Source organism: Diceros bicornis, chromosome X (genome assembly GCF_020826845.1).
Source record: "Diceros bicornis minor isolate mBicDic1 chromosome X, mDicBic1.mat.cur, whole genome shotgun sequence".
In the NCBI taxonomy this organism is placed as follows: domain Eukaryota; kingdom Metazoa; phylum Chordata; class Mammalia; order Perissodactyla; family Rhinocerotidae; genus Diceros; species Diceros bicornis.
Window position 1 is genome coordinate 137,944,015 of NC_080781.1, and position 26,707 is coordinate 137,970,721.

The following is a 26,707-nucleotide window of genomic DNA, read 5'->3' on the forward strand; positions in this document are numbered from 1 at the left end:
TCAGTAAAACGACAACAGTTTCTCTTTGTTTCCAGGTTTTTATTTGCCTGTTATAATTCTGATATTTATGTACATATATATATATACTTTTGTTTGTTTGTAAAGGGCTCATCCACAGACCAAGCAAAGGCATACAGGGAGACTGGGGCTGCCAGGCAGGAGCACAGCAGAGCTGGGAAAACCAATCTTTCCTTTTTCCTTTTTTTTTTTTTTTTTTGTCTTTTTATTTTTCCTGGGATGGGATCATCAAAGCTAATTACTATAAAACCTAGAAACCACCTAGAGACTCAGACATCTGCCTACACACTAGTGGCAATGGGGAGAGGGCAAGGGGACAAACTTTCAAAGTCAAGGTGTATTTACATTCCCAAGGTGGGGGCAGGGGAAGCTGAGGAAGGGAACTGTTGAGACTGGAGGCTGGCGGGCTTCTAAAGGGTCCTGGGGTGTGGTGGTGGCCAGGAGAGAGGCCAGACCGGATGGCAGGGAGGAAATGTGCCTGCCCCACACCTGGCGGTGACAGAGGCCACTTGGATGTTGTCTGGTGGGTACTGAAGGCAGCGTGTGTATGGAGCTCCTGAAAGGCGGCCGCAAGATGGGGTGGGCAGCGGGAGGAGGGGTACTGACCGAGGTGACACTGGCAGGTGGGGACTCTGGGCTCTCCAGATGGCCTCCTCTGCACCTAGTTGGTGCAGACAGGGCAAAGAAAAGGGAGCAGATGGCGGGTACACCGAGTTCTGTCCCTGGTCCCAGCCAGGCTGGGGATGGAGGTGCCAATGCTGGTTCTGAGGAGACCCCACCAGGCAGCATCTGGGAGACCCCTCTGGGGCCATCCCCACTCCCCCCCCACCATGGCCTCTCTCTGCCCAAAGGCTGGTGAGGCAGCAACTGAAGGCTCCTGATGTGTGGGTGATTGGCCCCCAAGCTGGAGCAAAGCAGTGTGTGCCCAAGAAGGGGTGCAGCTGGGTTTTGGCAATAAAGTGAGGACAGGGTAATCAGAGGGAGATCCAAGGCAGTGAGTTCCTCTCCTCTGGTGCCTGACTGAAGCCTCCCACAGGCCCAGGACCAGAGGACAAGGATGCAGCCTGGTGGAGAGAGAGGGGTCTCAGTCCTAAGGCCAGGGCCCCAGCACAGGTGCCAGGCTCGGGGGTCTTGGCCTGACTCCCCTGCAGCCCGACCCCAGGCTGTGCCCTGCCTGGCCTTGCCTGGCTGGACCCCCTACTCCAAGGTCCCTGCAGGGTTGATGGGGGAGGCAGCTCCTGAGCTGTCATTGCCTCCCGCTGCCTCCTTCTCCTTCTTGCCGCTGTACTGGCCAATAAAGGAGCCGTCCTCATTGAATTGGACATCCACGCTGCCCCCGTAGTCGGCTAGGCTGTCGTCACTGCCCAGCGGCTTGATGTCTCCGTTGAGGGAAGGCTGGCTGCTGCCAAAGGCCTTCTCCTCGTTGTCACTGCAGGGGCAAAGGGTGGGAAGGAGTGGGAGGCTGCCCAGCAGAGCCCAGCAGGAGCTGACAGGTGCTGGCCTTAGGGAGGAGGCCTGGCTGGAGGGTGGGGCTGGGCAGAGCCCCAGCGCCAGGTTCCACCTGCCTTCCATGCGCTCCCAATGCTTTGGGGAAGAGGCTCTCATCCTTGACACACACCTGGGAGGGCAGAGGGGCACACCACCAAAGGAGAAAGGCTTGGCCTGCCCAGGATCCTGGGGGATGTGAGGGAGCAAGTGGGCACTCAGCCTGGGGGGGCTCATGGGGCCTGGCTCCTTGCCTGAGGGGGAGCTGGACAAAAGCAGAGCCCAGAGACGGGGAGCTGGGAAGATGACAGGCAGGCCCAGAGGCTGAGTGTCAGTAGGGGGAGGAGGAGTTGGGGTGTGTTGGCTTCTCCCTAAAACAGGGAGCTGCTGGGCCAGAGGGTTGGGGGAGCGCAGAGCCCCAGCAAGCGGTGGCCAATGGCACTCCCAGGCACACAGTCCACAGGAGGGTCCCTGCCATCGGGGTCTGATAGTATCTTCCCACCACCCCTGCCTTACCTCTCCAAGGACCTGACAACACCGGGCAGCACAGGGAAGAGAGAGAGACAGGGTCAGACATGATGGCAAGGGAGCTGCTGGGCAGCCGCCTGCACCGCTGCTACCCCCAGCTCACCTGTACTCGCCGAAGGTCTCGTCCTTCATCGGCCGGGCCTCAGAGTCCACCTGGGTGTCCTCTTTATCCTTCACTGGAGACACACAGAGAGGGTCCAGCTTCCTCTCCTGCCCCCTCAGCCTGTCCCTGGACACTGGGTCCTATCCCCAGGCAGGGGACCCGGGGGAGGCTCTCCCTCTGTGCTCCAAGTGCCCCCAGCACTTGGTCTCGGCCGCTCTCAGAAACCAAGATGCCTTCAAGAGTGTACCACTCCCCCATGTGGGCCTGGCTGTTGTTTGCCCCCGGTCTGTGCAGAAGCTCCCTCTGCACTCCCTGCCTGCCCCCGACACGCCCATGCCATCCTGCCAGGGGCTTGGGGACCGAGGAGGACTTGTAGAAGGGACGAAGGGTGACCCTTGGCTCCCCTCTCCCCTCAGCTCTGTCTCCACAGCCGAGCACCGGGCTCGGGGTTACCTGAATACTTGCCGCCCTTGCTGCGCTTGATGAAGCAGAGGATGAGCAAGACTAGGAGCAGGAGAACGATGGCGCTGACAAAGCCGATGAACCAGCCCTCGGTGGTGAAGCTGGCGGGAGGCAGTCTTACGTGGCCTGAGCGGGAGGCAGGAAGAAGATGGAACCCAGGGTGAGATGTGAGGCCCCCCAGGTGCCACAGCCCCACAACCTGAACCCACGTCCCAGGTTCATGGCCTTGTGTGTGGGGCTAACTCCAAGCCTCTGGCTTCATCCACTCACAAGCCCTCTGCCCCCAGGGCCTGGGTGGCGGCAGGGTGAGGGCCAGGCCCACAGACACCAGACGGCCCGGGGGGGAGTAATGACCTGGGGCTGAGGCAATGCTTGTAACTGATGCTTGGGGGGACCCTCTGGGGGACAGGGCGTGGGGGCAGGGAGAAGGATCTTGTATGAAAATGATTGGACTGGGCCGGCCTCATGGCTTGGTGGTTAAGTGCACGCGCTCCGATGCTGGTGGCCCGGGTTCGGATCCCGGGCACGCACCGAGGCACCACTTCTCCGTCCATCCTGAGGCCGAGTCCCACATACAGCAACTAGAAGGATGTGCAGCTATGACATACAACTATCTACTGGGGCTTTGGGGGGAGAAAATAAATAAATAAAATCTTGAAAATGATTGGACTGGAAACAGTTACAACAGGAGGAGGACTGGAAGGGCCTGTTTCAAGGGCCTGGACTTCTCTATCATGGCCCAAAGAGCAGCCAGATTGAGGGAAGCAGAGAGAGGAGCTGTGGCATGGGGCCTGGGGCGGTGGGACCATGCCGGGGACCGAGGGCAGCTAACTGGGTGGTGCCCATGGGGCCTCACTGGTGCCATTGGTCTTCACAGCCATCTGGTGCAGGAGCAATCTCTCCTTGAGCAGGCGGATCTCGTAGCGGGTATCAGGCTGCAGGTCCCACTGTGTGTAGGAGCTCTGGTTGTAGCTGACGTACTGTGGCGGGAGATGAGCACCCATCTTCTCGTCTGCAGGGGCAAGAGGGCAGCAGGGGTGAGCAGGAGTACCAGGCAGCACCCTGGCTCCATGCCACGCCCAGTCCCTCTGGGCCCAGAGCCCCCCTTTCCCCTTACCCCAGGGTCCTCTTTTGTGCTCACCCCCCAAGGCTTTGAACCAGATCTGGAATCCAAAGTTGCACCGGCCCTCCCGGGGGACCCAGGAGATCACGCTGTAATTCTCGCCAGCCACAGCTGAGATGTTGCCAAAACTCCGGTTCCCTGGGGAGCAAGAGGAGGATGTGGGACCTCGAGGCAGTCCAAGGCCCCCCTCCTGGTCCGGGCTGCCTGGCAAGGCCTCCTCAACTCTCTCCAGCTCACCGGATAGGGCCATGGTGCCTCCTTCCTGCACAATGGCCTCGCCAGGGCCCTCCTTCGTGGTAGCCTGCAGCTGGAAGCTGTACCGCAGCTGGGGGCTAAGGTTGGTCAGGTTGTGCGACCGCAGCTCAGGGTCCGGAAGGTCAAAGGACAACTGCTCCTTGCCCCCGTTGTCCACTGTGAGGACAGGGGGAGTTGGCTTTGGTCGCCAGCTCTGCCCACCCCACCCCGCTCCCCTCCACCTCGTGGCAAGGCTGGGCCCATCACACACGTACGAGGGTGGTAGGAGAGCACGTAGCCAGTGAGCACGCCATTGTGGCTGAGCGGGGGCTGCCAATGCAACAGCAGGCTGGTGTTCGACTGGCATTCCAGGTGCAGCGCTTCGGGGTGGCCGGGCACTGCGGGGCACAGAGATGACTGGCAGGTGCTTGTCCAGGCCCTCCTTGGGGTAGGGAGGGAAGGGGGGGCGGCGCCACGGAATGCAAGGCTCACCTCCTTCTGGGGTGCGGAAGGTCATCTCGCTGGCAGGCCCCAGCCCCCGGCCATTAAAGGCCTGCACCTCCAGATGGTAGGAGCTGTAGGGCCGCAGACCCCCCAGAATGGCACTGGTGGTGTTGGCGGGCACCACCACGTGGCCTTTGTGGACATGCCTCTTGCTGTGCTTCCTCTGACTGCCCTCCCACCAGTACGTCACCTGTAGGTGGACAGGAGACCTCGTAGGGGCAGAAGGCATCCAGCAGTGACCCCTGGGCACATGCTCCCCACTGCCCTCAACGGTAACCCTCTCCTCCCAACCTGAGGACTTCTGCGAGAGCAGCTGGCATGTGGCAGAGGCCCACTCCCAATCCTGTCACTCCTGGTGACCTCATACCTCACTCCAGGGATCCCCCCAGCCCCTTGGACCCTTACATTGTATCCCCGGAGGTGGCCCTTGACCTGGGCTGGGTCCACAGGCCACCACCTGACCAGCACGGTGCTCGAGTTGAGGATTTTGATGCCTTCCAGCTCAGGGCTTGCCTGGGGGTCTGGAAATAGCCGGTGACATGGATGAGGGCCTGTGGCATCCTGAGGCCAGCCCAGACCCCTCCCGCAGGGGAAGATGGATTTGGATGTTACATGGTGGGCAGGCAGTTTGATGAGCAGGGCGTTTGCATGGTCTCAGGGTCTCTCCCTGCAGCCTGTCTTTTAGTTGCAAGGGAGAAAACAGTAACTACACAAAGGAGTAACCAGCAAAGATCTTGACCAGGTGACCAAAGTTAACACCTGCTAACATTCCAGATTTGAGGAAAGGCAAGACTCCACATGGGTCTAGCTGTCCTGCTTCTTTCCTTTGATACAATTGGAATATCGGCTGCCAACTACATAAATATATGGTATCAATGGTAAGTTCTGGACTTTCATAACCGCACTTTGGTTATGTAAGAAAATATCTTTAGGGCCGGTCCCGTGGCTTAGCGGTTGAGTGCGCGTGCTCCACTGCTGGCGGCCCAGGTTCGGATCCCGGGCGCTCAGCAACGCACCACTTCTCCGGCCATGCTGAGGCTGCGTCCCACATACAGCAACTAGAAGGATGTGCAGCTATGACATACAACTATCTACTGGGGCTTTGGGGGAAAAAAAGGAGGAGGATTGGCAATAGATATTAGCTCAGAGCCAGTCTTCCTCAGCAAAAAAAGAGGAGGATTAGCACGGATGTTAGCTCAGGGCTGATCTCCCTCACCAAAAAAAAAAAAAGAAAATATCTTAACTCCTAGGAAATGTGCTATTAAGAGAGAGGGATTGGGGCCGGCCCGGTGGCGCAAGCGGTTAAGTGCGCGCGCTCCGCTGCGGCGGCCCGGGGTTCGCTGGTTCGGATCCCAGGCGCGCACCGACGCACTGCTTGGCAAGCCATGCTGTGGCGGCGTCCCATATAAAGTGGAGGAAGATGGGCACAGATGTTAGCCCAGGGCTGTCTTCCTCAGCAAAAAAAGAGGAGGATTGGCGGATGTTAGCACAGGGCTGATCTCCTCACAAAAAAAAAAAAAAAAAAAAAAAGAGAGAGAGGGACTACGGGCCAGCCCCGTGGCTTAGCGGTTAAGTGCGTGCGCTCTGCTGCTGGCGGCCCGGGTTCGGATCCCGGGCGCGCACCGACACACTGCTTCTCTGGCCATGCTGAGGCCGCGTCCCACATACAGCAACTAGAAGAATGTGCAGCTATGACATAGAACTATCTACTGGGTCTTTGGGGGGAAAAAATAAATAAATAAAATTAAAAAAAAAAAAAAAAGAGAGAGGGACTGGGCACGCAGGGGCGGATCCTGGCATGATGGGAGGGGAGTGGACCATGCACGCGCAAGCACAGGGGCTCCACACCCCCTCCGCATGGGCAGGGCCAGCCAAATACTCACAGTCTTCCCCAGAGTAGCCAATGGTGACCTGGGGCTCAGGGCCCTTGCCCTGGCTGTTGACGGCCTGGACCTTGATCTCATAGGGCACAAAGGTGGACGTGTTGGACACCACCAGGAAGGGGTCGCTCACGATCTGTTCCTGCCAGGCCCCCCGTGTCCCCTGAGGGCGCCACTGCACACGGTACTGAACCTGGGGGGCATTCCAGTCCATCCACTTGAGCGGCTGGAGGGGGTGAACAGAAGAGATACTGGTCGGCCAGGAGCAACCCCCTCCTGTGACCAACCACCCAGCCCAGCCTCATGTCCCCAGTCACCCTCTGGTCCTTAGCACAGACAGGGGGAGCAGTGAACCCCTGGGTCCTGGCCTGATGTCTAGGGGCGAGCTCAGCCCCAGGGCCCCTCACCTTCCAAGTGATGACCATGTTGTTGGTCTCGTTCCCTTCCCCTTTCACGTCCACGGGGTTCTTTTCTGGGGCTGGAAAGTAATGTGTCAACACATCAACGCTATGGGCTCCTGCTGAGGCTACGAAGGCTGAGAACCAAGGAAGGAATGGCCCATTCTGGCCCTGGAAGCCAGGAGCCAGCAGCCCTGAGGGAACCCGCTTCTGCTAGAAACCCGGAAGCAGAGGAGCTGGGCACGCTCACCTCTTCAGGCCCTCCTTGCAGAGCCCGGGGCCCTGGTGTCTGAGGCCCCCTCCCAGGTGGCTCACCTGCCTCAGGTGTGACCACAGTCTCAGAGGCCGGGCTGGGCTCCCCGGGACCGTATTTGTTGATGGCAGTGACTCTAAAGGTGTAGTGGACATACGGTGACAGCTTGAGGGTGGTGGAGGTCTGGTTTCCTGGCACCTTGCCCAGACTGTACCATTTCTCAGGCGCCATCTCCTTGTCCTCAAATTCAATGTCATACTCTGCAAAGAAGTGAACCGGCAATGGAGTCATCAGCATGTGGCACATGGGGGAGGGGTAATGGGGGCACAGGTCTGGCTCTCCCCAAGGAACCGTGAGCCCCAGAACACAGGTGCATGTCCAAGTGAGGTGGGCAGTCATAGAGCCACGGCCCTGGGAGGAGGCAGGAGCCGCAAGCAGGGAAGGCTAGCAGGGGTGGCGGTGGAGGAGGTGCGTGGCGCCATGCTCAGGCCTCTTACTCTCGATAGGGGCGTTGTGGTCCTCAGCGTGGCTCCAAGACAGGCGCACCTGGCTCTGCTTCAACAGGTGATGATCAGACAGCTCCAGCTGAGGCACCGGCCCGGGGATCCCTGAGGGCCACGGAGGGTGGATTCTCTGGCCCACTCTTGAGCCGGCTGCCCCACCCCCCAGCTCAAAAGGACCCTGCAATGTGAGCCTGGGCTCCTACGCCAGGAGGCCTGTGCCCCCCATACCTTCAGGCCTCGAGCCCGATACCACCCTAGGACTCACCCACCACCAGGAGCTCTGCCCTGCTCTCCACCACGTCCAGCTTGGTGCCAGCCACACAGGTGTAGTTGCCCTGGTCGCTGTAGTCCAGGCTGTGGATGACGAGGCGCCCATCCTCTATGATGTACCTGGTGGGGGCAGGGGGCATGCTTGTCCTTCTGCTCACAGCACACCCACCACTTCCTGCCATCTGCGCTCTGCTCTCCTCCTCTCCCTCTCCTGCCAGAACATTCCCCCTCAAAGCAGGGGCACTCCCCTATGGATAAGGCCAGAAGGTCTGGACATTTTGCTTTCCCCCTCTGCCCCCTTCCACCAAGCCCAGGTTGGGGCTGGGCCCGCACTTGTCACTGTCACCAAGTTCCTGGAGGTTGCGACCATTCCCACGCCAGGTGATGCTGTGCTGCAAGGAGGGGTCAAAGGAGGCCTGGCATGTGAATGTCACTCTTGAGCCTTGCTTCTCGATTGCACTCCGGGGCCCCTGCGTGATCTGAGTGGCATCTGAGGGCAATGATGGGAAGGGAGGATCACTCTGGTGTCTTGCAGAGACCCTGACCCCAACTCCTGGAGGCACTGCTGATCATGTCAGTGGGGGTGGAGGGTCATCTGACCTTTGACCTGCAGGTTAGCCACAACGGTGGCATTATTTTGGTCATTGGCAGCCTGGCAGAAGTAGTGTCCAGTGTCGTTGGCCTGGAGGTCTCGGATGCCCAGGGTCCCGTTGGTATAGGGGAAGAAGCGCTCGTCCTGCAGCACAGTCTTGCCTTCCTTGTCCAGCCTAGTGTGAGCAGGGGGGCATGCCTCAGAGCTCCCCAGGCTGGGGTCCCCTGCCCTCCCTGGCTCCCTGGGCCACAAGATGGCTTACAGGGTGCCCCCTGCCCCAGGGCAGGGGCACTCACCACTGGACACTGGGCACAGGGGCTCCAAAGGCCTTGCACAGAAGGTAGGCGGTGCTGCCCTCGACTGCCATGTATGTCTCGTTGTCTGGGGTCAGGATCTTGGCGGGCAGCTCTGGGGGAGGAGCAGTCACGGGCGACAGGGAAGGACTCAGGGCCGGGAGAGAGCCCACTGCTCCCACTGTGCCCAGAGGGAGGGATCAGGGAGCAGACGCAGGGCTCGGCAGAGCAGCCTCTCCCAGGAGGGCTCACAGACTTTGGAAGCCACCACCGACTGTGCCTGGCATTCTCAGGCCCTCAGGAGCCCTGCCCACCTTGCTTCCTTGTGCCCAGCTCTGGCCACGCCCGGGCTGAGCCTCTCTCTGCCTTGGGACACACCGGCCCCTCCACTCCAGACGTGCCTCCCGTCCCAGCCACTCAAGTTTTACTAATTAGTCGAGGCCCCACTGATGGTCTACCTCTTCCCACAGGCCTGCCTGGCCCAGCCCCTGTCTTTCCCAAGGCTCTAGGAAAGGAGCCACCAGGCTGGCCTCAGGCACATCCTGGCAAGGGTGAGCCTCCATTCAGCGACACATGGTGAGCCAGACCACTCTCTGAGGCTGCTTCTTCATCTGTAAGTAGTGACAGGACCTTGCCCTTCCTCCACGCCCACTCCCTCCACCCAATGCTGTGAGGATGGGCGAGAGATGGGGTGCAGGGCCCCAGCAAGGAGAACGACAGCCGTGGTAGACACACCAGCTGCTGGCTGAGTTGGTCTGGTGGCCTTGTCCGATGGGCTACAGGGACAGACTGGGGGCTATGAGGCAAGGAGCGGACAGCAGGCGGGCCCAGCTGGTTGGCACTCACGGACAACATAGATGTAGGCATTGGCCAGCAGGAGCCCGTGCCGGTTGCGGGCCTCACACTGGGTCACCATCGTGTCACTGGGCTGCACGTTGCTCAGGATCAGGGCTCCACGCTGGATCCGGTACTTCTGGTCCTTGTCCAGCTCTGTGTGTGCAGCAGGTGGGCCCCATGGGCCCGGGCCAGAGCAGTGAGCCTCGCCGAGGCCCCTCCTCACCCTCCGCTCCCTCTCCCATAGTCCCCAGGGCTCCCCATGCTCCCTGTCCCTGCCCGAGGCCCTCTCACCCTCCACAGGGATCCCATTGATTCTCCAGGTGATCTCTGGTTGGGGCCTGCCCTGCACTTGGCAGTCCAGGCGGGCGGTCTCTCCTGGCCCATACAAATGGCTCTGGGGCTTTTGCAGCCAGTATGGGGCAGCTGCAAGGAAGGGGAGATCTGCCCTGAGCCCGCAGCCTGCAGCCAGCTCTTGCCCCTGGGCCAGACCCCGCCTGCCTCCCGTGACGGTGGGCATCACAGACCACTGTCCCCAGAGGTCATTCTGAGAAGCCTATGCAATGGGATGGGGGGTCATGCCCAGCAGAGGCACCATACCCTCCACAGTGACGTAGTAGGCATGCCGGTCACTGCCCAGCGAGTTCTCAGCCAGGCAGCGATACTCGCCGTCATCCTCCTCGCCCACGTTCAGCAGCTGCAGGGTCTTGTTGTGGTTCTGGTAGGTGACTCGGTCGGCTGGCATGGGGCCACTTGGGCGCAGCCACTTGATGGTGGGCGTGGGACTGCCCGGGGCCATGGTGCAGAAAGGACAAGTGAGGAGAAAAGAGGGGAGAGAGGACAAGGCCGCTCAGCCCTGCTCCACGGCAGAGGCCTTGCCCCACCCCGGCCCCACCCAGGGTGCCCGGACTCACAAGCCCTCAGCGATGCACTCCAGGATCAACGGCTGCCCCTGCAAGGCCACGAGGTGGCTGCTGGAGTTGGTGGGGAAGAGCAGGCGTGGCTTCCTGCTGATCATGCTGTTGGCTGCGGGGAGAAAGGGGGTGGGCGCATGGTCCCCTCCTCCCTCCACCCAGGATATTACCAGGCTGGGTGACTCTGCACACACCAGCGAGCCCCTGAGGCCTCAGTTTCCTCCTTTAATTAAAGGGAAGGCCCCATCTCTGCTCTTGCCACCTGGGAAGAGATCTGAGCAGGATTGATGTGGGAGCCAAGCTGCCCTCGAGGAACACTGAGGTCGTCTGCTCTATGGGATGGGCCATGCCTGATGCCTGAGGGTGAGAGAGGAGGGGGGCGGGGTTGGCAGAGCCTTTGGGACTCACTGGCCTTGACCCGGAGGTCAATGGGTTCCTTTTGAATGATGGTCCGGGTGCCAGGGAAGTGGGCATTGCAGATATAGTCTGAGTGGTTGTCCGAAGTGAGCACGTTGGCAAAGTAGAGGTTGCCATTCTGGCCCATTGTTACGCGCTCATCCTGTTTGATGTGCAAGATCTCTGTGGGGGTGGGGGGCAACAAGGCAGAGGTCAGGACCCCCATCCCGGAAGACACACCCACGGATACCCCATACCAGGCAGCAGCCCCTTCTGGCACCCACTGCTGTTCATCCAGTAGATCCGAAGTGGCTCTGCACTGGGTGGAGGGTGGCAAGGCAGAATCACCGACTCCCCTTCCTCCACCTCGACAGGTTTCACTGTTTCCTTTGGCCACTTGGGGGCACCTAGAAGGGATAGAGAGGCTGGCACTGTGGGTCCCAAGTCTCCTCCAGGCCAAAGCAGGGGAAAGGAGGAGGGGTGTCCAGGCCATGAGGGAGTTCACATAAAGGGAGGAAGAGGCTCTGGGTCCTTTCTGGGTTCAAGGTGAAGCCAGGCACTCCATGCAGAGGAGAGGATGGGCAGGTCAGATGGCTGTGAAGGGTTAACCTGCCACAATTCTCAGCTCCCACTCCTGAGGATGGGATGAGCACGGGTAGGGGGAGGCTGAGGTGCAGTAGCGGGGGAGGGGAGCTGTAGAGGGATGTGGGAGTCACAGACCCTTCCATCATCCTGACACAGAAACCATGGCAACGGTTCCCAAGGTAACCGGAGGGGCGGAGAGGGGAGAGGAGCATGCTTGGGAGGCAGAAGGCTCGGGAAGGGTGGAATGCAGGGGGAAAACCCCAGGGAAAGGGCGACACAGATAAAGACAGAGACAGAGCTGGAGAGCAGGAAGGAGGGAGCCAGAGAGGCCATGTTGGACAAGGAGATATGGGAGCAGGAGGGAGGAGGAGAAAGCAGAGGGCAGGGGAAATAGAGCAATGGGGGAGGTGGAGAGAGACAACTTGAAAGTGGTGAAGGAAATGGCAATGTGGAGATGGAGAGGAGACAGATGCCCAAGCCCAGGCAATGACTCAGACAGAGACAGGGCAGGCCAGAGGGAGGGGCAAAGCAGGCAGAGAATCAATCCTCCAGCCACTGTTGGTCAACATGCCCGAGCCCACGAGCATCCACCATGTGGCAGGCCCCAAGGCTAAGAGGGGGCAAAGGGCAGAGGAGAAGAGAGGGAAGGGAAGATGGAAACAAGCAGAAACATGGTGGAGAAAGAGACAGGGCGGGGGGAAGACAGCTGCAGGCTGGCAGGGCACCCCGTCCCCTCGGCACACTAAAAAACCAGCTGAGGAAGCACGGCTCCCAGCCCTGACTCCCACATGAGCTCCCTGAGACCTGTTCAGGGACCCTCTCATGTGCCCCAGGCCCTCCCTTGTCCCCGCAGTGCCTCGCACCCTCGGCCATGAGCTGGATCTCGTGAGACATGGCAGTGCCCAGCTTATTGCTGGCAAAGCAGCGATAGGTGCCCTGGAACCTCTGGGCAAAGTTGCTGCTGTTGCCCGTGATGGTGAAGGAGCCAGAGTGGGGTTCCTGGTGCACAGTCACGCCCAGTTCCTCCGTGGGTTTGAAGAGGATGCCATCATGAGTCCAGCGGAACCTGTGGGCAGGAAAGGGCTCAGAGGCCTGAGTCCCAGGAACTCGGGACAGGGGCTGGAACAGGCCAGAGGCAATGGGCCCCCAGGGATGGGCTGGGACAGGGGCAGGACCAAGGGTGATGAGGGGGATCAGGGGTGCCTGGGATCAGAAGCTGGGAGGCATGAGGGCTGGCAGCTGAGGTCAGCAGTCAACAACAGGGCTTAGAGGGTGAAGGTCACTCACTCCACTTTGGGTTTGCCGCTGGCCTCGCACTTGAGGCTGATGTCATCTGTGGGGAAGACAACCAGGCGCCGTGGAGACTGTTCTGTGATGACAGGCGGCTCCATCACTGGGGACAGGATGGGGAGAGTGGTGGTAAGGATGGCATCTGGCTGGCATCACAGCCTCAACCCCTTCCACCATGAAGGAAGCAGGGTCTGGAGCCCTGAGAGGCACCCTGGCCATGGGGATGCGGGGAGAGGAAGAAGAAGCTAGAGAGACGGACTAGCTCGGCCACAGGCACATAGGACGTGAAAAGAGGGAGAGAGAGGGACATGGCACAAATGTAGAAAGAGAACAGAGAAAAGACAGCAACAAAAGTGACCAAGAAAGATGCCTAAAAGAGAGAGATGAAGCCAAAGAGACAGACAAAGTAATGAGAGACAACAAAAGCCAAAGACACAGAAACCAAGGACATACTCCTCACAGGGAGAGAGGGGCCCAGAGAGAAGGACAGAGTACCAGAAAGAAACGGTGAGAGGAACAAGAAAACCCAGGCCAGAACAGAGACAGAACAAAGACAGCCCACACAGGTGCAAGATAGGGACAGGCTGAGACAGCAGGACAAGGACCCAAGATCCAGAAAAGATGACAACACGCACAGGGCACACGGCACACAGGGAAGCTGAGCACCCCCTCTTGCCCTCTCACCCTGGCCTTCTAGGAAACACTCCCACCGCCCCCCAACTTACCGTGGTATCCTTCATCTGAGAAATCCAGGCAGCAAGGGAGAGAGTGGAGAGAAACGCTGATGCGCAGCCCCAGCAGGGGGCCCGATGCATGGGAAGAAGTAAGCGTGTGCAGACCCCTGGGGAAGGGGAAGGCGGGAGAGGAAGCTATGGCCCGGTAACATGGGGGCACAGGCCGGGCTGGAGTTGTGGCAGGTCAAGACCCAGAAGGACAGGACAGAGCCTGGATCACCTGTCCCGGGCTGGGGCAATGCCCAGGGGGAGCCAGGCTGCGGCTCTAGTGGGTAGGGAGAGAGAAATTCGTGCCTTTAATAAGGAGTGCCCTTTGGACAGACTCTGGCATCCACCTGGCAGGGCCTGCAGAACTGCCCCCCATCCCACCTAGGATGCCTCAGAAGGCTGGGAGGCAGACAGCCCGCAGCTAGGGCACCCTCCCCTGCTCCAGCCCGTTTCCCTCCTAATCCAATTAGTGCAGCTCCATGTTTTCAATTACCCGGGCCCAGCCTTCAGAGCCCAGCTGCCCCCTCCCCGCAAAATCCTCCCAAAGGCCCCACTGCATCTGCGTTCCCACTGCCTGCAGGGCTGGCACTAGCCCTCGGTTTCTCCCCTTCCTTCCTCCCAGAGCTACTGCCCCTGCCGCAGGATTCAGCTCAGCACTGGCCAGCGCGGCCATGAGGAGGGGAGAGAGGGAGGGGAGGCGAGCAGTGCGCTGCCTCTGAAAGCTCTGTCTCTGCAGAAGACCTCAGTGTGAGGGTCCCCAGGAGAGAGGAGGGGCCTCCCTGGGGACACCACAGAGGGAGCCTTGAGCTGGGGAGGGGCCAGTGCAGGCAACCCAAGAGCAAGAGACAGTGACAGGGATGACAGGGTTGGGAAAATCGACTGGGTGGAGGAAGCAGGAGAAGAGACAAAAGGGCCTGGAGTGGCCGGAGAGGGAGAGAGCCCAAGCTGGAGGACAGGTTGCACCAGGGAGGCATCGGGCCACCTGTCATATTGTACCAAGTCAATAACAGGGGCCAGCCAGTGCCCAGGGCAGCCGCCTCCTCTCTCCCCGCTCCTGCCTTTCTCTCAAGTCTCCCTGCCCCTCCACACAGACACACCTGGCCAGATAGCCCAGCCCATGCGGTAGCAGGGCAGGCTGATGCCCAGGGTAAGACCTGAAAAGCAACTGAGAGGAGACAGAGGGGGAAGGAGGACAAGTACATGTGTGAGTCCAGGCACGTGTGTGGATGCTGCGGGGGGTACCGCAGTATGTCTGTGAGTGTCTGCCAGTGTGTTTGTATATGGGTGTGTCTTGCCGGAGTACATCTGAAGGCTGTATGTGTGCATGCTTGCATTCAGTGTACAATTTTGTATTGTACACCCACCTCTGTGTCTGTGTGGATGACTGTGTTCCTTTGTGTCTAAACCCCTCACTTGTGTGTGTCTGCATGCCTCCTATATGTCCCCTTGGGGTCTCTGCCCCTTCCGTATTTCTGTGCCTGGTTGGATACAGGTGGCTCGTCTATGCCTGCCTACGTGCACATCCACACGCATCTGTAGCTGAGGGAGTCTGTGTAGGCATGACTGCATGAACCTCCGTGTGCATATCTACGGGGGCATCCCCAACCTTTGTCCCATCAGCCCCTCTCTGCCTCCTCCAAACCCTCACTACCCTCCTAATGCCAGATGCCTTCCAAGCCTACCTCCCTCAGTCCCTGTCCCATTCCTGGCATGGACAATCTTCCCCACCTGCAGCCCCCAGCACGTCTCTCAATGACACTGGCCTCCTCCAGGTCCAGGCTCAGAGACAAATTTGGCAAGGTAAGGGATGAAGGGATTGGAGCTACCAAGGAGCAGTCTCAGATACACAAATGCTACCCCGTGAAATGCCCCTCACACAGGCCCAACAGCCACTTACAGCAGTGGGTTTACATCTCCTGCTCACACTCAGGAGAAGACACCATCAGAGTAACACACCCCCCACACACAAACAGGTACTCACATGCACACACTATCCATTACAATCAAATGTTCAGTCAAACAACTGTGGACCTCCACAAACCTGACAACTAAGTAACAGCTTCAGTGACTCACAAACTTATCCACACAGGAAATCAAAATCACACTCAGGAATATCCATGCTTAGTCAATCACAACCACACACACAAATATACAGCTTGTCCAACTCACAAGCAAACACAAATGCTCATGTTCAGTCACAACTCTCTAACCACATCCCCCAACTCCCACACAACTACCTGTGACCCCCTACAAATGTAATGCTCCAGCAGCCCCACCCCTCCAGCCCCACCAAATAACCAGACATCAAATCATAAGGATCCAAAAGGCTGCAGGGCCTCTGCAAGGTGTCTTTTCCTATCTTAGTTCTCAGACAGGGCTACCAAGGGCATAAGATGGGATTACGCAAGTCAGAAGCAGGAGCAAGACTTGAATCCAGGGGCCGGCCCCATGGCTTAGCAGTTAAGTGTGCGCGCTCCGCTACTGGTGGCCCGGGTTCGGATCCCGGGCGCGCAGCGACGCACCGCTTCTCCGGCCATGCTGAGGCCGTGTCCCACATACAGCAACTAGAAGGATGTGCAACAATGACATACAACTATCTACTGGGGCTTTGGGGAAGAAAAAAAAAGGAGGAGGATTGGCAGTAGATGTTAGCTCAGAGCTGGTCTTTCTCAGCAAAAAAGAGGAGGATTAGCACGGATGTTAGCTCAGGGATGATCTCCCTCACAAAAAAAAAAAAAGACTTGAATCCAGGCCTTTCACAAGCTAGCTGAGGACTGGGGACCACGGCCCCGTTCTCCTGCCTGCCACACCCCTGGGGGAGGAGTGTGGGGAGGGGTGGGGCGGGCCCAGAGAGAGGACAGAGGAGGCCAGTCCAGCGTCAGTCCCGCTGTCCGTGGTGCTGAAATTGCACAGGACCGCCGGCGCCTGTTCCCTGTCCGTGGTGCTGACACATCCCGTGTTTTCCACTCTTTCTCTTGAGAGGTACCCAACGTCCTGGGTATCTTCCGCTCACTCCGTGCCCAGGAAAGAAGGGGTGAGGGGGTAAGGGTCCGCAATCGGGAGAAGGTGAGAAAGCAGAAGATAAAGAGGAGCCCAGCGCGGCGGTGAAGGGAGGCGCAGAGGCTCCCTCCAGCTACTCACATTCCTCAGGGATCTGGATGAGCAGGCAGGGGCTGCACAGGAGGAGAGGCCACAAGTACCGTAGCACCACGGCCATCTTCCCAGCGGCGCCGGTGGCTCGGCGCGGCACAGCCGGCTGGGTCGGCTCAGGCTCTGACCGGAGGGAAGGGGGCTGGTGGGCAGCTTGGGGTGGGAGTCAGGGGTGGGGGCACTGGGAGAGGGGAGGAGGGAAGCGAAGGCTGGGGGAGGAAAGAATAGAGAGTGGACCAATGTTAGTGACTAACATCTGGGCGAGCCTGGGCTCCTGGCCCCGCCCCCAGCCCCTCCCCCAGCTGCGCCACCGACTGGCTGGCTCCCCTCTCCTTCCCTCCCCACCAATTTGGAGGGAGAAATCTTGAAGAGACTTTGCACTGGCTGGGCCTCCAGGATGCCTTTCATTCCCCTCCTACTCTCTCTCTGTGCCTTCCACACCAGCTGCTTCTCCAGCATCAACTTGTTGCCCCAATCAGCTCCCCTAGGCATGCTACAGGCCTCTCTCTGCATGTCGTCCCCATGTGTGACTTGAGGTGCCAACAAGTAGGTGCCTGCGGGCATGAGTGTGGATGTAGATCTGCATGTAGCCAAATAAGCACCTCAGTATTTATGTGGCTGTGTGTGTGCATGCAAAAGCTCATTTGTATGTGTCTTCTCTGTGAGGGAGGTGCACTCATGAGTGGGTGTGTCTGGGGAATCAATACATGGGTCTGCTGGCTGTGTGTGCATGCAGGAGTGTGTGTGTCTTCTTGTGTGTCTGTCTGGATCTGTGGGGGATGAATCCTCATGTCTGCTATCTGCGTGCACACACAAGCATGCATACACACGTACGTAGAGAACTCTTGTCGCAGTCGTGCTGCTCTAAGTTTCAGAGCCAACTGATCCCTGGGTGCTGTTCAGGCCTAAAAAGCTGGTGTGGGAGGGTGCTTGGGAAGTGGGGACAGAGAAGGGAGGAAAGGGGCCCACGAAGGCTACATTTCACAGAATAGGTTGAGGAAAAGGAAGAAAGAAGGGGGAAGGAAGTCTGTCCACGAGAAATGGCAAGAGGGAGGGAAGGAGGAAAGCACCTTTCTGCTGTCCCTCAGGTCCCCGGAGGGGGCACAGAGGCAACTGTGGCCTTCAGCCTTCCAGATGCTCCAAGCCAAGGTCAGGGAAGGGGTCAGGGAAAGCTCTGGGGCAGTGTTTCTGACACCTCTCGAGTGTCTGGCAGACCCAACTTCTGGGTCTTCTTCTGAATCTTCAGAGCTTAACTGCTAGATGTGTCTACCCCAAGCCCAAGTGACACCAGCCATGCCCACATTCCACCTGTATGCAAGGAGTCCCAAAGACTGGGGGCTTCTCTGCCAATGACTGGAAGAGGAAACAGATTCTCAAGAAAACAGACTGCTTGACTCAACAGGAAGGTGTGTGAGAAGGAGGCTAGTGGTGAAAGTGCTGGAGGGTCAAGAGCATGTTACTGGGTGACTGAGCTTGTAGGCTGGTCGGGATGCTCTCACCAAGTCTGTACTGGGCATCCTGTGCCCAGACAAGACCTTATCAAAGAGGGGACCAAGCCTCATGCCAAATGCTGGAGGGGTGGTTGGGGAGGCCTAGGATGCTGTGCTAAGGCATCTAGACTCTGTCAGGAGACAACCAGGAGCCACAAACTGGTTTTGTGTAAGGTGACCGGAGAAGAGTGGGGAATGCAGCAGACTTCCTGGGGACTGGGCAGGGAAAGTGGATGGTGACAAACAGTAGTCAGCTTGGAGCTCTCAGACTCCCTTACCCAAAGCTGGAGGGGGAGGTAGAGAAGCACCAAAGTGGGTCAACGTGGATGGGCTGAAGGCCAAGAGAATGACTTGTACAGTAGGAAATGGGGAACACATGGTCAACTCCCAACAGCGGACCTGTCCCACCCCTACCTTCCCCCACAAAGCCAGAGCGAGCAGGGTGGGCCCCAGGTGGCCTTGGCCTCAACTTCAAGGCCTGTAGGAAGCAGTAGGAGACTCAGATCAGAGGGCAGGTGATCAAACAGCAGCCTTGGGAGCTCTGAGTGCTCTGGTCTTAGGAGGAGGAAGGGAGGGAAATGAGCGAGGGGAAGCTCAAAGAAGAACCTTCCTGTATTCGAGGATGCCCGGGTGCTCTGTTTGCTGGAATGATGATTGCCGTCATGCCAGCTCCTCCATTTGTTCTCCAAATCTAGACTCCCAGAATGGGGTTTAGCATGTATACCCCAGGTACAAACACAGGGGAAATACAATAGCCCCAGCTCACTGGTCCCCAATCTCTGGCCCATCTCAGTGCCCCATGGTCTCACATCCAACCTCTTTTAGTCTCCTGGTATTTGCCACCCAGCTCGCCACTTTCCCGGGCACTTAGAGACAGGCAGGAGCCAGAAGGTTGAGAGGCCCTTGACAGCTGGGAGGGGGCTCTGCCTCCTCCCCTCCCACTGCTGCTGTGTCTCTGATCTCTCACCATTCCTCAGGCAATTACAGAGCAAGCAGCTCAGGTTGTCAGCTCAGCAGGCCCCCCACCTCCCGTCAGCACCTCCAGGGGCAGGGGAAGGGGGGAGTGTTCCACAAGCTGGTGTACAGATGGAGCCAAGGCCATGTCTGCAAAGTGGGGGCAGGCTGGGGAAGACTGAAGGGTGACAGACAGGGCGAGAAAGAGGCAGGAAGGAGCAGGAGAGGCTGAGAAGTGGGGCAGGGAATGGGAGACAAAGACAGACACTAGACCACCACGGTAACCAAGATGGAGAAATCCAGAAACAGACCTAGGCAGTGGGGAAAGGAAGAGGAGAGGAAAGAGGAGTACAAAGGGTGAGAGACAGCTGCAGAGAGCACTGATGAGAAATGGCCAAAAGAGTGAGAAGAGTGAGGGGCATGCACATGCGTACAGGCCTAGCAGTGCCTCCTCAGAGTCCTTGTCCCTTGGGGGTGTGCCAGGCAAGGGGCGGAGAGGAGGAGAGGAGATAGGCCTGCGTCAGAGGATGGGGGCTTCTCAGGCTTGGAGGTCAGGCTGGACTGACTGGTGGGGCGGAGAGAAAAACAGAGAGCGGAGAAGCCGTGAGACAGGACCAGAAAGACAAAACACATGACAACAGAGGCAGAGCAGCAGGTCCCTGGCCACTTGTGGCATTGGGGCAAGGGGACAGTTGTAAGACAAGATGAATAAACCACTGCTAGTTGGCCCTCAGGGAGCAGGTGGGGGCCCCCAAGGGGAGAGAGGGAGAAGCACCCTGAGGACCCCAGTGGATTCTTCCAAGATTGCTGCTAAGGTGGAGTGAGCAGCCACCTGGCTGGGAGGCGGTGCCCATGCTTCCACAGGAACAACAGTGAGTGTCCGTGTGCACGCCCACATGGGCACCAACTGTGCTGGGGGTGTGCACAACAAAGGCAGGCTGCTCTTCCCCTGGGACCTCACTCACCGCACACAGGCAGGCAGGGAGAGAGGGCGTGGCAGGCACTGACGTGGACCAGGTAAGGTCCACTGGAGCCTGCCAGGAGGGGCTCAGTGGGACCCCAGAGAAGCTCCGCCTCTGGCTGCACTCTGGTCCCACTGTGTCCCTGCATCCCCTGGGGTGTCCTCTCCTCTGTCCTCCAGGGCTTGGAAAGTCGTGGAGCCAGGGTGAGACCTGGGGTGGCTGCTTTCCTCTCTGAACACACACACACACACACACACACACACACACACACACGCACACACCATGGGAACCCCCAAGGGTGCCCCGAGCGTGCTCACTGCACACATGCCAGGCCAGCTCTCAGGTCCTGCCTGGAGTCCTCTCTGCCCCTCGTATCTGATAGAAATGCGCCTGCCAGACAGAGAAGTTACAAGAAGGCAGTGCCCCGTGCCCCGGCAGGCCCAAGCAGGGGCAGGGCTGGGGGATCAGTGCCCTGGGTGTGTGAGATGATCAGTGTGGGTGCTGGGTTCATGTCCTTGTAGCTCTGGGGGGTACATGGGGGCACCCATTCCTGGGCTGTCTCCTCAGCAGGGCTGGTGGGGGTCTTTGAGCCTGTCGGTGTGTATATGAGGATGTGGGTGTCACCTACATCTCATGCACTGTGTTCCTTTAAGGCTCCTCCTCGTCCTCCCCCTAGGCTGTGGCTGACGGGTTTCCATGGAGATGGAGCCCAGCTCCCTCCACTGGCAGAGATGGGGGAAGCCAAGAGGAAAGCTTGCTGCAGCCTAATGGGTTCTTTAGATAATAAAGGAGGCTGCTGGGTGGGAGCCCCCACAGGGACCTGGGGGCCCAGAAGTCTTAAAGGACTGCCACTTCGTCCTCTGTGCTTCCCGCCTCGCCCCTCCCTAAGGGCCCCCCTAAGAGAGCACCCTCAGCCCCCTGAAGGCTGCAGTCTCCACGGCAACAAGGACAGCTCACCTGTAATGGACCATTCTCCTTAAAGGAGGAGGAAGGGGTGGGACAGAGGTTAACCCTTTGTGGAAGAACAGTCTCCACTGAGGAAGGAAGGGGGATCTCACTAGCCAGGACAGACGGTTCCTCCCCCACCCCAGTGTCTCAGTTAGCTGCCCCATTTTATTAAATAAATTCATGGATGGCACTTACCACATGCCAGGGACCCTTCTAAGCACTTTTACACACATCACTGATTTAACCCTTAAAATTACCCCAGGGAAGGAGGTTCTATCATTATCCCCATTTTACAGATGAGGAAACTGAGGCTCAGAGAACTACAGCATCGTGCCCAACGTCACAGAGCTGGCATTGATGCTCACCAGGGCTGGGGTTCTAGATGGGGTGGAGGCTCCTGAAGCTGCCAAAAGACTACTCTGGGGGTCAGCTCACCTCTCAGGGACTCGGGCACCCCAACACGTATGCCTGCTCACATTCCCGGGGCCAGGGGCCTGAACAAGGATGGCCTCCAAGCTGTCCTCCCCCTGGGGAAGGGCCTATTTGCTAGGCAGATGGTAGGCAAAGGCAGGGAGCAGGGAGGGCAATCTTGGGAGGAGGCCACGCGGAAGCAGGATGTGACACATCACACCTCAGCACAGAGCAGGAGCCATCCCCTCCCTCAGGCTTGGGCCTTACACGACCCCCATCCAAAGCCTCCGTCCAAGAGAAGGCAAACTCCTTTCCCTGGTCCGCTGAGGGACAGTCTGGGTTTCTTGGTCCCCTCCCCTGCTATCCAGAATCTCCGATTGCTCTGAGCCCTTTCTTGAAGCCAAAGGCCCCAGGGCCCCTCACAAAGAGGCCTCAGCTACCTGGAAGGTCCCTCTCTCCAGTCAAGGCTCAGGGACAGTGCTGCCTCCCTTCCTGTGCAGAACGGGAAACTGAGGCACAGTAGAGCAGGGGCTAAGACTCAGGCCTCCCAGCCCCCTAAAACGCCAGCGCTACAGCAAAGTTTCGCACAGACAGTTGGGGAAACTGATGCCCATGGCCTAAAAGCTGCACCCCCCTCCACTCCCTCAAAGCTCTCCTTCCGGCTCTGGAGAGTAGGCTCCGAAACCCCTACCTGAGAAATGAACCTAGCATTAGAGGGGGCTTTGGGGGCCGGGCCAGAGGGGGCAACATACATCCAGTTCCTATGGACCGGCAGGGCCTGCCTCCAGGCCCTGAGGGGAGAGAAGGCTGCAGAGCAGGCAGGCAGTGCAGGGAAGGTGCCAAGCAAAGGGGAGAGGCGAGAGGGGCCCAGCCCACAGCACGAGGTGCTAGCTGCATGCCTCGGAGCTTGCTGCTTAGACCCACCAGGCCTGGGACACCTGGCTCAAGCAGCGGGGCAGGGGCGCCTGGAAATGGCTCAGACACTGCCAGGCCACTCCAGCCCCCTCGGGGCTCTCCACTTCCAAAGGTTAAAGGGCCGAGGGGGCACAGGAAGCCTGAGGGTGGACAATGGAGCCTCTGTTGTCCCCAGGACCTTGGCATTCCTAAGGCATGAACACAGGCGGCCAGGGGAGGGGCCGGAGGGCACCTCCTCAACGGGAAGCCCCAAGTCACACAGCTCGGCATGCCAGCCTCTGCGGCCCCCACCATCAGCCTCACCCTTTCCCAGCACAAGCCCAGTCGGGGAACCCCAGGGGCTCCATGTGGGCACAGGAGGATGTATGTGCATGCTCTCTCACGAACACACACACACACAAATGCACACATTCAACCAGATATATGATCCCTACACATGCAAATAGGAATACTGGAAGCCACACACACACCCACAGGCCCAAAGCTGCCCCCATGTGAAGCTCCAGACCTGGCCGCCCTCTCCCAATTGGCCTGGCTCTGAACACTTTAGACAGAGACCTGAGGGGAGGGAGCTCCTGGGGACTCATCCCCTCCCTTCAAGCTCCATCCTCAGACTGCCATCAAGATGGACAGGCCCAGAAGGCCGCCCTCCTGCTCCACCCAATCCAAGGCCAACACAGCTGTCCCTGCTGGTTTAGGGCCAGAGACTGGCGTGAGCTGCCAAGTGGCAGGACTGGCTGGGCCCTCCCTCTGCAGCTTCGTGACCTGGGGAGAACATGGAGGGCACAGGCAAGCTCCTGAGGCCTTGGGGGGCACTGGACAAAGAAAAGCTTCTGGGAAGCCCAGCAGCCCAGACTCTCCCTCTGCAGAGGAACTCCCCACCCTGCCCTGGCTCCTCCCTCTCTCCACAAAGAGCCTGTGGGTATTTGGGGAGAAGGCGGCTGGTCTTGCTAACTGCCCGCCTCTCAGTCCTCTGGCTGGTGGTCACCAGGTGCCCCCTGTCCACTCTCCAGGTCAGACGAGGCCCCCACAGGAGGTCTGGGCCCAACCCAAAGGCTTGGAGCCTAGTGGCTGTGTGCTGGGTGGCTGCCACAGTAGAGTGGTCACCCCCACACTGAGCTCGGGGTCAAGCTCAGGGCCATGCAGATCGGGGCAGGGAAGAGGTGGGAGGGCGGGAGGGGAGAGGAGCAGAGAGAGAAGATAGACAAAAGGGGAAACAGAGAGATGGAGCCAAGGGTACCTATCCGGAGGGGTGGGGCAGGCAGAGGCAGGAGGAGGAGAGGAGGGGAATGGTGCACCCCCCACAGTGAGACTCTGACTGAGCAGACAGGGGAAAGGTGATGGCATGGCGGGGCATAGAGAGGTGGGCGGCTAACAAGGAGGAGGCGCAGAGGAAGCAGGAGGGAGAAAGACTGGGGGGCAGGTCCTGCTGAGGGCCTATTCCCGACGGCCCCACCCAGGGACGTAAACCCAGCCTTCTCAATCATGGGAGGAAGGAGTAGGGCAAAGACAGCAGCTGGCTGGCGTGGAACCCTAGAGGGGGGATTCAGCCCCCTTGCTTCCCCCATTGTCTGAATCACAGAGGGGGCCTAGGGAAGCAGGGTGTTGGCTGGGGTGGCCATCTTGGCCGACCTCTGCACAGGACCCCACCTCCACTCCATTCTCCCCCAGGGCACCCTGGGAACTCACTCCCCTCCTCACACCAGAGCCCTTGCCACCTGTGCCCAAGAAGGGAGTCTGGGAAAAGCTTCCATCACACCTTGACCCTGGCTCTCCTGGAGGCTAGCCAGACGCTGCAGGCCATTAGTAGCGTGACCTGGTTGGGCCACTCTGCAAGGCCACACGGCCCTCACTGCCCAGAAGAGTGCCCCGAGAGACATTCTTTCCAGTTGCAGCCATTTAGAGTGGCACCAGGGACTGTTTGCCTTGAAAGGGACCTTGGAGCTTAAGGAGTCTGGGCCCTCATGTGATAGCCAAGAGGGCTGAGACTCAAAGCAGGGGAGGGACTGAGGGTCGCAAGTCACTGGGCTGGGAAATGGCAGGCATGGCACACGGGGCTGCCTCCTCCATCCCCCAGCTGGTCTTTCCCAAGTGCGTGCCATGGAAAGCACCCGCCTCGGCAGCAGAGAGGCTGATGGGGGTGCAGACCGAGTGTCCCTGCCCACTGGGGTAGGCCTCAGACGAGGTCCTTCCTCACTCCCTGCCTCCCTTTTCCCTTCAGATAGTCACAAAGGAAAAAAGAAACCTAATCTGCACCCCCTGAGGACAAAGACAGCACTGGTCGGGTTTGTCACTGGCTTTTCCAAGGGTAGCCCCGAGCCTGGCCAAAGCAGCCCCTTGGCAGTGAGCAGCTGCCCAGCAAATCTCTGCCCAGCCCAAGCCACTGAGCTCCCAGGCAGGGAGGAGCTCAGTACCACGCAGGGAGCCGCAGCGGGGTGCTGTACCCCCGCTCAGAGCTCTGCAGGGGGCTGGGGCTGTGCATTGGGGGAAGAGCTTCTTGGGAGCAGGTTATAGCAAACCAAGGAGACTGGGGCTGGGGTGTGCTGAGCGGATTTTTCTCTTGGTGATCAGATCACCAGCGATCCTTAATTTCTTTTGTTCTTTTCCATATATTTCAAGTGTACCACAATAAGATGTATTACTTTGGGGATGGCACACACACAGACATAAATGAGTATGGAGAGAGACTAAGATGGAGCAAAGAGAAATGGCCAGGAGCCAGGGTGGGGAGAGTAGAGGGGACCTGTCTCAGCCCTGATATGAACTTGCCATGTAGCCATAGACAGCCGAGAACCCCAAAGGCTCAGGAGCCCATGGGTGCTGTGACAGGTGAGAGGCCAGCCCAGGCTGAGTCCCATCGCCTGCAGCAAGGAGCTGATCAGAGGCAAGAGGCCCCGGGCAGCCCCTTGCCCCAGTCACCCCACAGAGGACTAGAGAGATGGGGCTGGGCAGCAGTTCATGAGAAGAACGGCTGGCTGGCTTACTCACCGTCAGAGCCACGTGAGTTGGCAGAGATGGCACTGGGCTGCCCAGAAGCCCCCACCCTCTGGGCAGAGTTAACTGGAAGCAGGGCACCTACTTGGAGGGGGTTCCAGGCCCCCACTCCTTGGGGTGGGCAGGTGGCCCTGGGCCTGCCTCCCTTAGACAGGCAGTGATGGGCGGGGCTCCAGATACCCTGTAGGGGGCAGCAGGTTGTATTAGGTGCTCTTTGCAACCCCTCCCAACCAAGAGACCCAAAAATCTGCCTTAGGAAGGGAGGAATAGGAATTGCAGACCCCTCCCATAACGAGAGGCAGGAAGACTCGGCAATGGGCAAAAGACCTGCAGTGAGCAGGGACAGGGCCCCGAGCATCTTGCTTTCCAGAATCCCTGGCCCTGAGCCGGTGAGGCCCTAGCTCCCTCACCCCTCCTACCTAATGGACCCATATTCTACACCCATGTGCACAGCTGCACATCGGTGGGTGCCCAGGCGACCTCACTCAGTGCACCCTTTCTTGGCCACAAGGGCCTGCAGAAACACGCTACAGATGCATCCTGGGCCTCAGAGGGGAGGAGACCCTGGTCCCGGTGCAGGCTTGGAGGGGAGCCCTGGGGAGTCCAGGCTAGGGTTTGGAAAAAAGAGGGAGAAGAACAAAGCCCGCCCCCCCCCCACCTTGGGGAGGAGGGCCAGGCAGCGCCCAGCCCTGTTCCCGCCCCTCCCCCCACTGCAGGGGCAGCCTAGCCCAACCTCCCCCCTACCAGGCTGGCAGCCGGGTTTTCGGCCAAACAGGGCCCTTCTACTGGGGAAGACTGGCAGCCACGCCCAGGGCCACACCCCACCACGGCCGATGGGGGTCACTCATCCCATTGCGCGCCCTTTCTCACGCATGCACACACCCGTAGAGATGTGCCAACTTCAGCCCCCACCTGCCCGCACAGACCCTGCCTGACTGCCCCCGGAATGTCCCTCCCCGGGTCGGCATTTTGGGCGCCGCCCAGGTATCCCTCACCTGTCGGTCTCCGGCCTCCGGCCTCCCTCCTGCTCCCCGCTCCCGTCCGCGGGGCCCGGAGCCGGGTGCCCGGCCTGGGTGGGGCTCCGGCCATGAGCGCAGGCCGGGCGGAGCGGCGCTCTCTGCTCTCGGCCCCGGGGCAGGGCTGGGCTTCCGGGAGGCCGGGGGGCCGGGGGCGTCGCAGCCGCGGCCGGGGGCGAGGGCAGGCCTACCCGCCTTACCTGCGCTGCGGGCGCCGCTCCGGCTGCCCACCCAACCTCCGCGCACGCCGGCCTCGGACCCACCGCCCGAGCGCGTCTGCGATGCCGATGCTGCTGCGGCGGCGGCGGCGGCGGCGGCGGCGGGGCGGGGGCGCGGCGGGGCGGGGCGGGGCGGGGCGGGCGTGCGCGCAGAGGAGGGGGAGGGGAGGGCAGGCGAGGCGGGGGAGGGGGAGTGAGATCACCTCCCCTGCCGCCCGCCCCGCCCCGTCGCGCCCTCGCCCCTCGTCCCGGGGGAGCCAGA

The 26,707-nt window shown here is 59.7% G+C and overlaps 1 protein-coding gene across 6 annotated transcripts; it reads right to left on the bottom strand.

The window, feature by feature from the left end:
* On the bottom strand, positions 1 to 26,501 carry L1CAM (L1 cell adhesion molecule). 6 transcript variants are annotated; one of them, XM_058534974.1, is made up of 29 exons: positions 26,428 to 26,493; positions 25,206 to 25,392; positions 16,529 to 16,746; positions 13,391 to 13,405; positions 12,663 to 12,768; positions 12,239 to 12,441; positions 11,075 to 11,197; positions 10,803 to 10,973; positions 10,395 to 10,506; positions 10,081 to 10,265; positions 9,775 to 9,906; positions 9,493 to 9,636; positions 8,650 to 8,761; positions 8,362 to 8,528; positions 8,095 to 8,251; positions 7,757 to 7,881; positions 7,486 to 7,596; positions 7,051 to 7,248; positions 6,745 to 6,815; positions 6,341 to 6,563; positions 4,863 to 4,978; positions 4,446 to 4,647; positions 4,229 to 4,351; positions 3,957 to 4,130; positions 3,714 to 3,857; positions 3,453 to 3,608; positions 2,588 to 2,722; positions 2,135 to 2,207; positions 1 to 1,447 (listed from the first exon to the last, which is right to left on the bottom strand). In XM_058534974.1, the coding sequence occupies exons 3-29, from the start codon at positions 16,602 to 16,604 to the stop codon at positions 1,216 to 1,218; spliced, it is 3,786 nt and encodes a 1,261-aa protein (XP_058390957.1). In that variant the 5' UTR covers positions 16,605 to 16,746; positions 25,206 to 25,392; positions 26,428 to 26,493; the 3' UTR covers positions 1 to 1,215. The 6 variants fall into 6 exon arrangements, with proteins under 6 accessions (XP_058390957.1, XP_058390956.1, XP_058390959.1 ...); XM_058534973.1 differs by lacking the exon at positions 25,206 to 25,392 and having other exon boundaries at positions 26,428 to 26,501; XM_058534976.1 differs by lacking the exon at positions 26,428 to 26,493 and having other exon boundaries at positions 3,738 to 3,857; positions 25,206 to 25,844.
* Between the last annotated feature and the right edge of the window lie 206 nt (positions 26,502 to 26,707).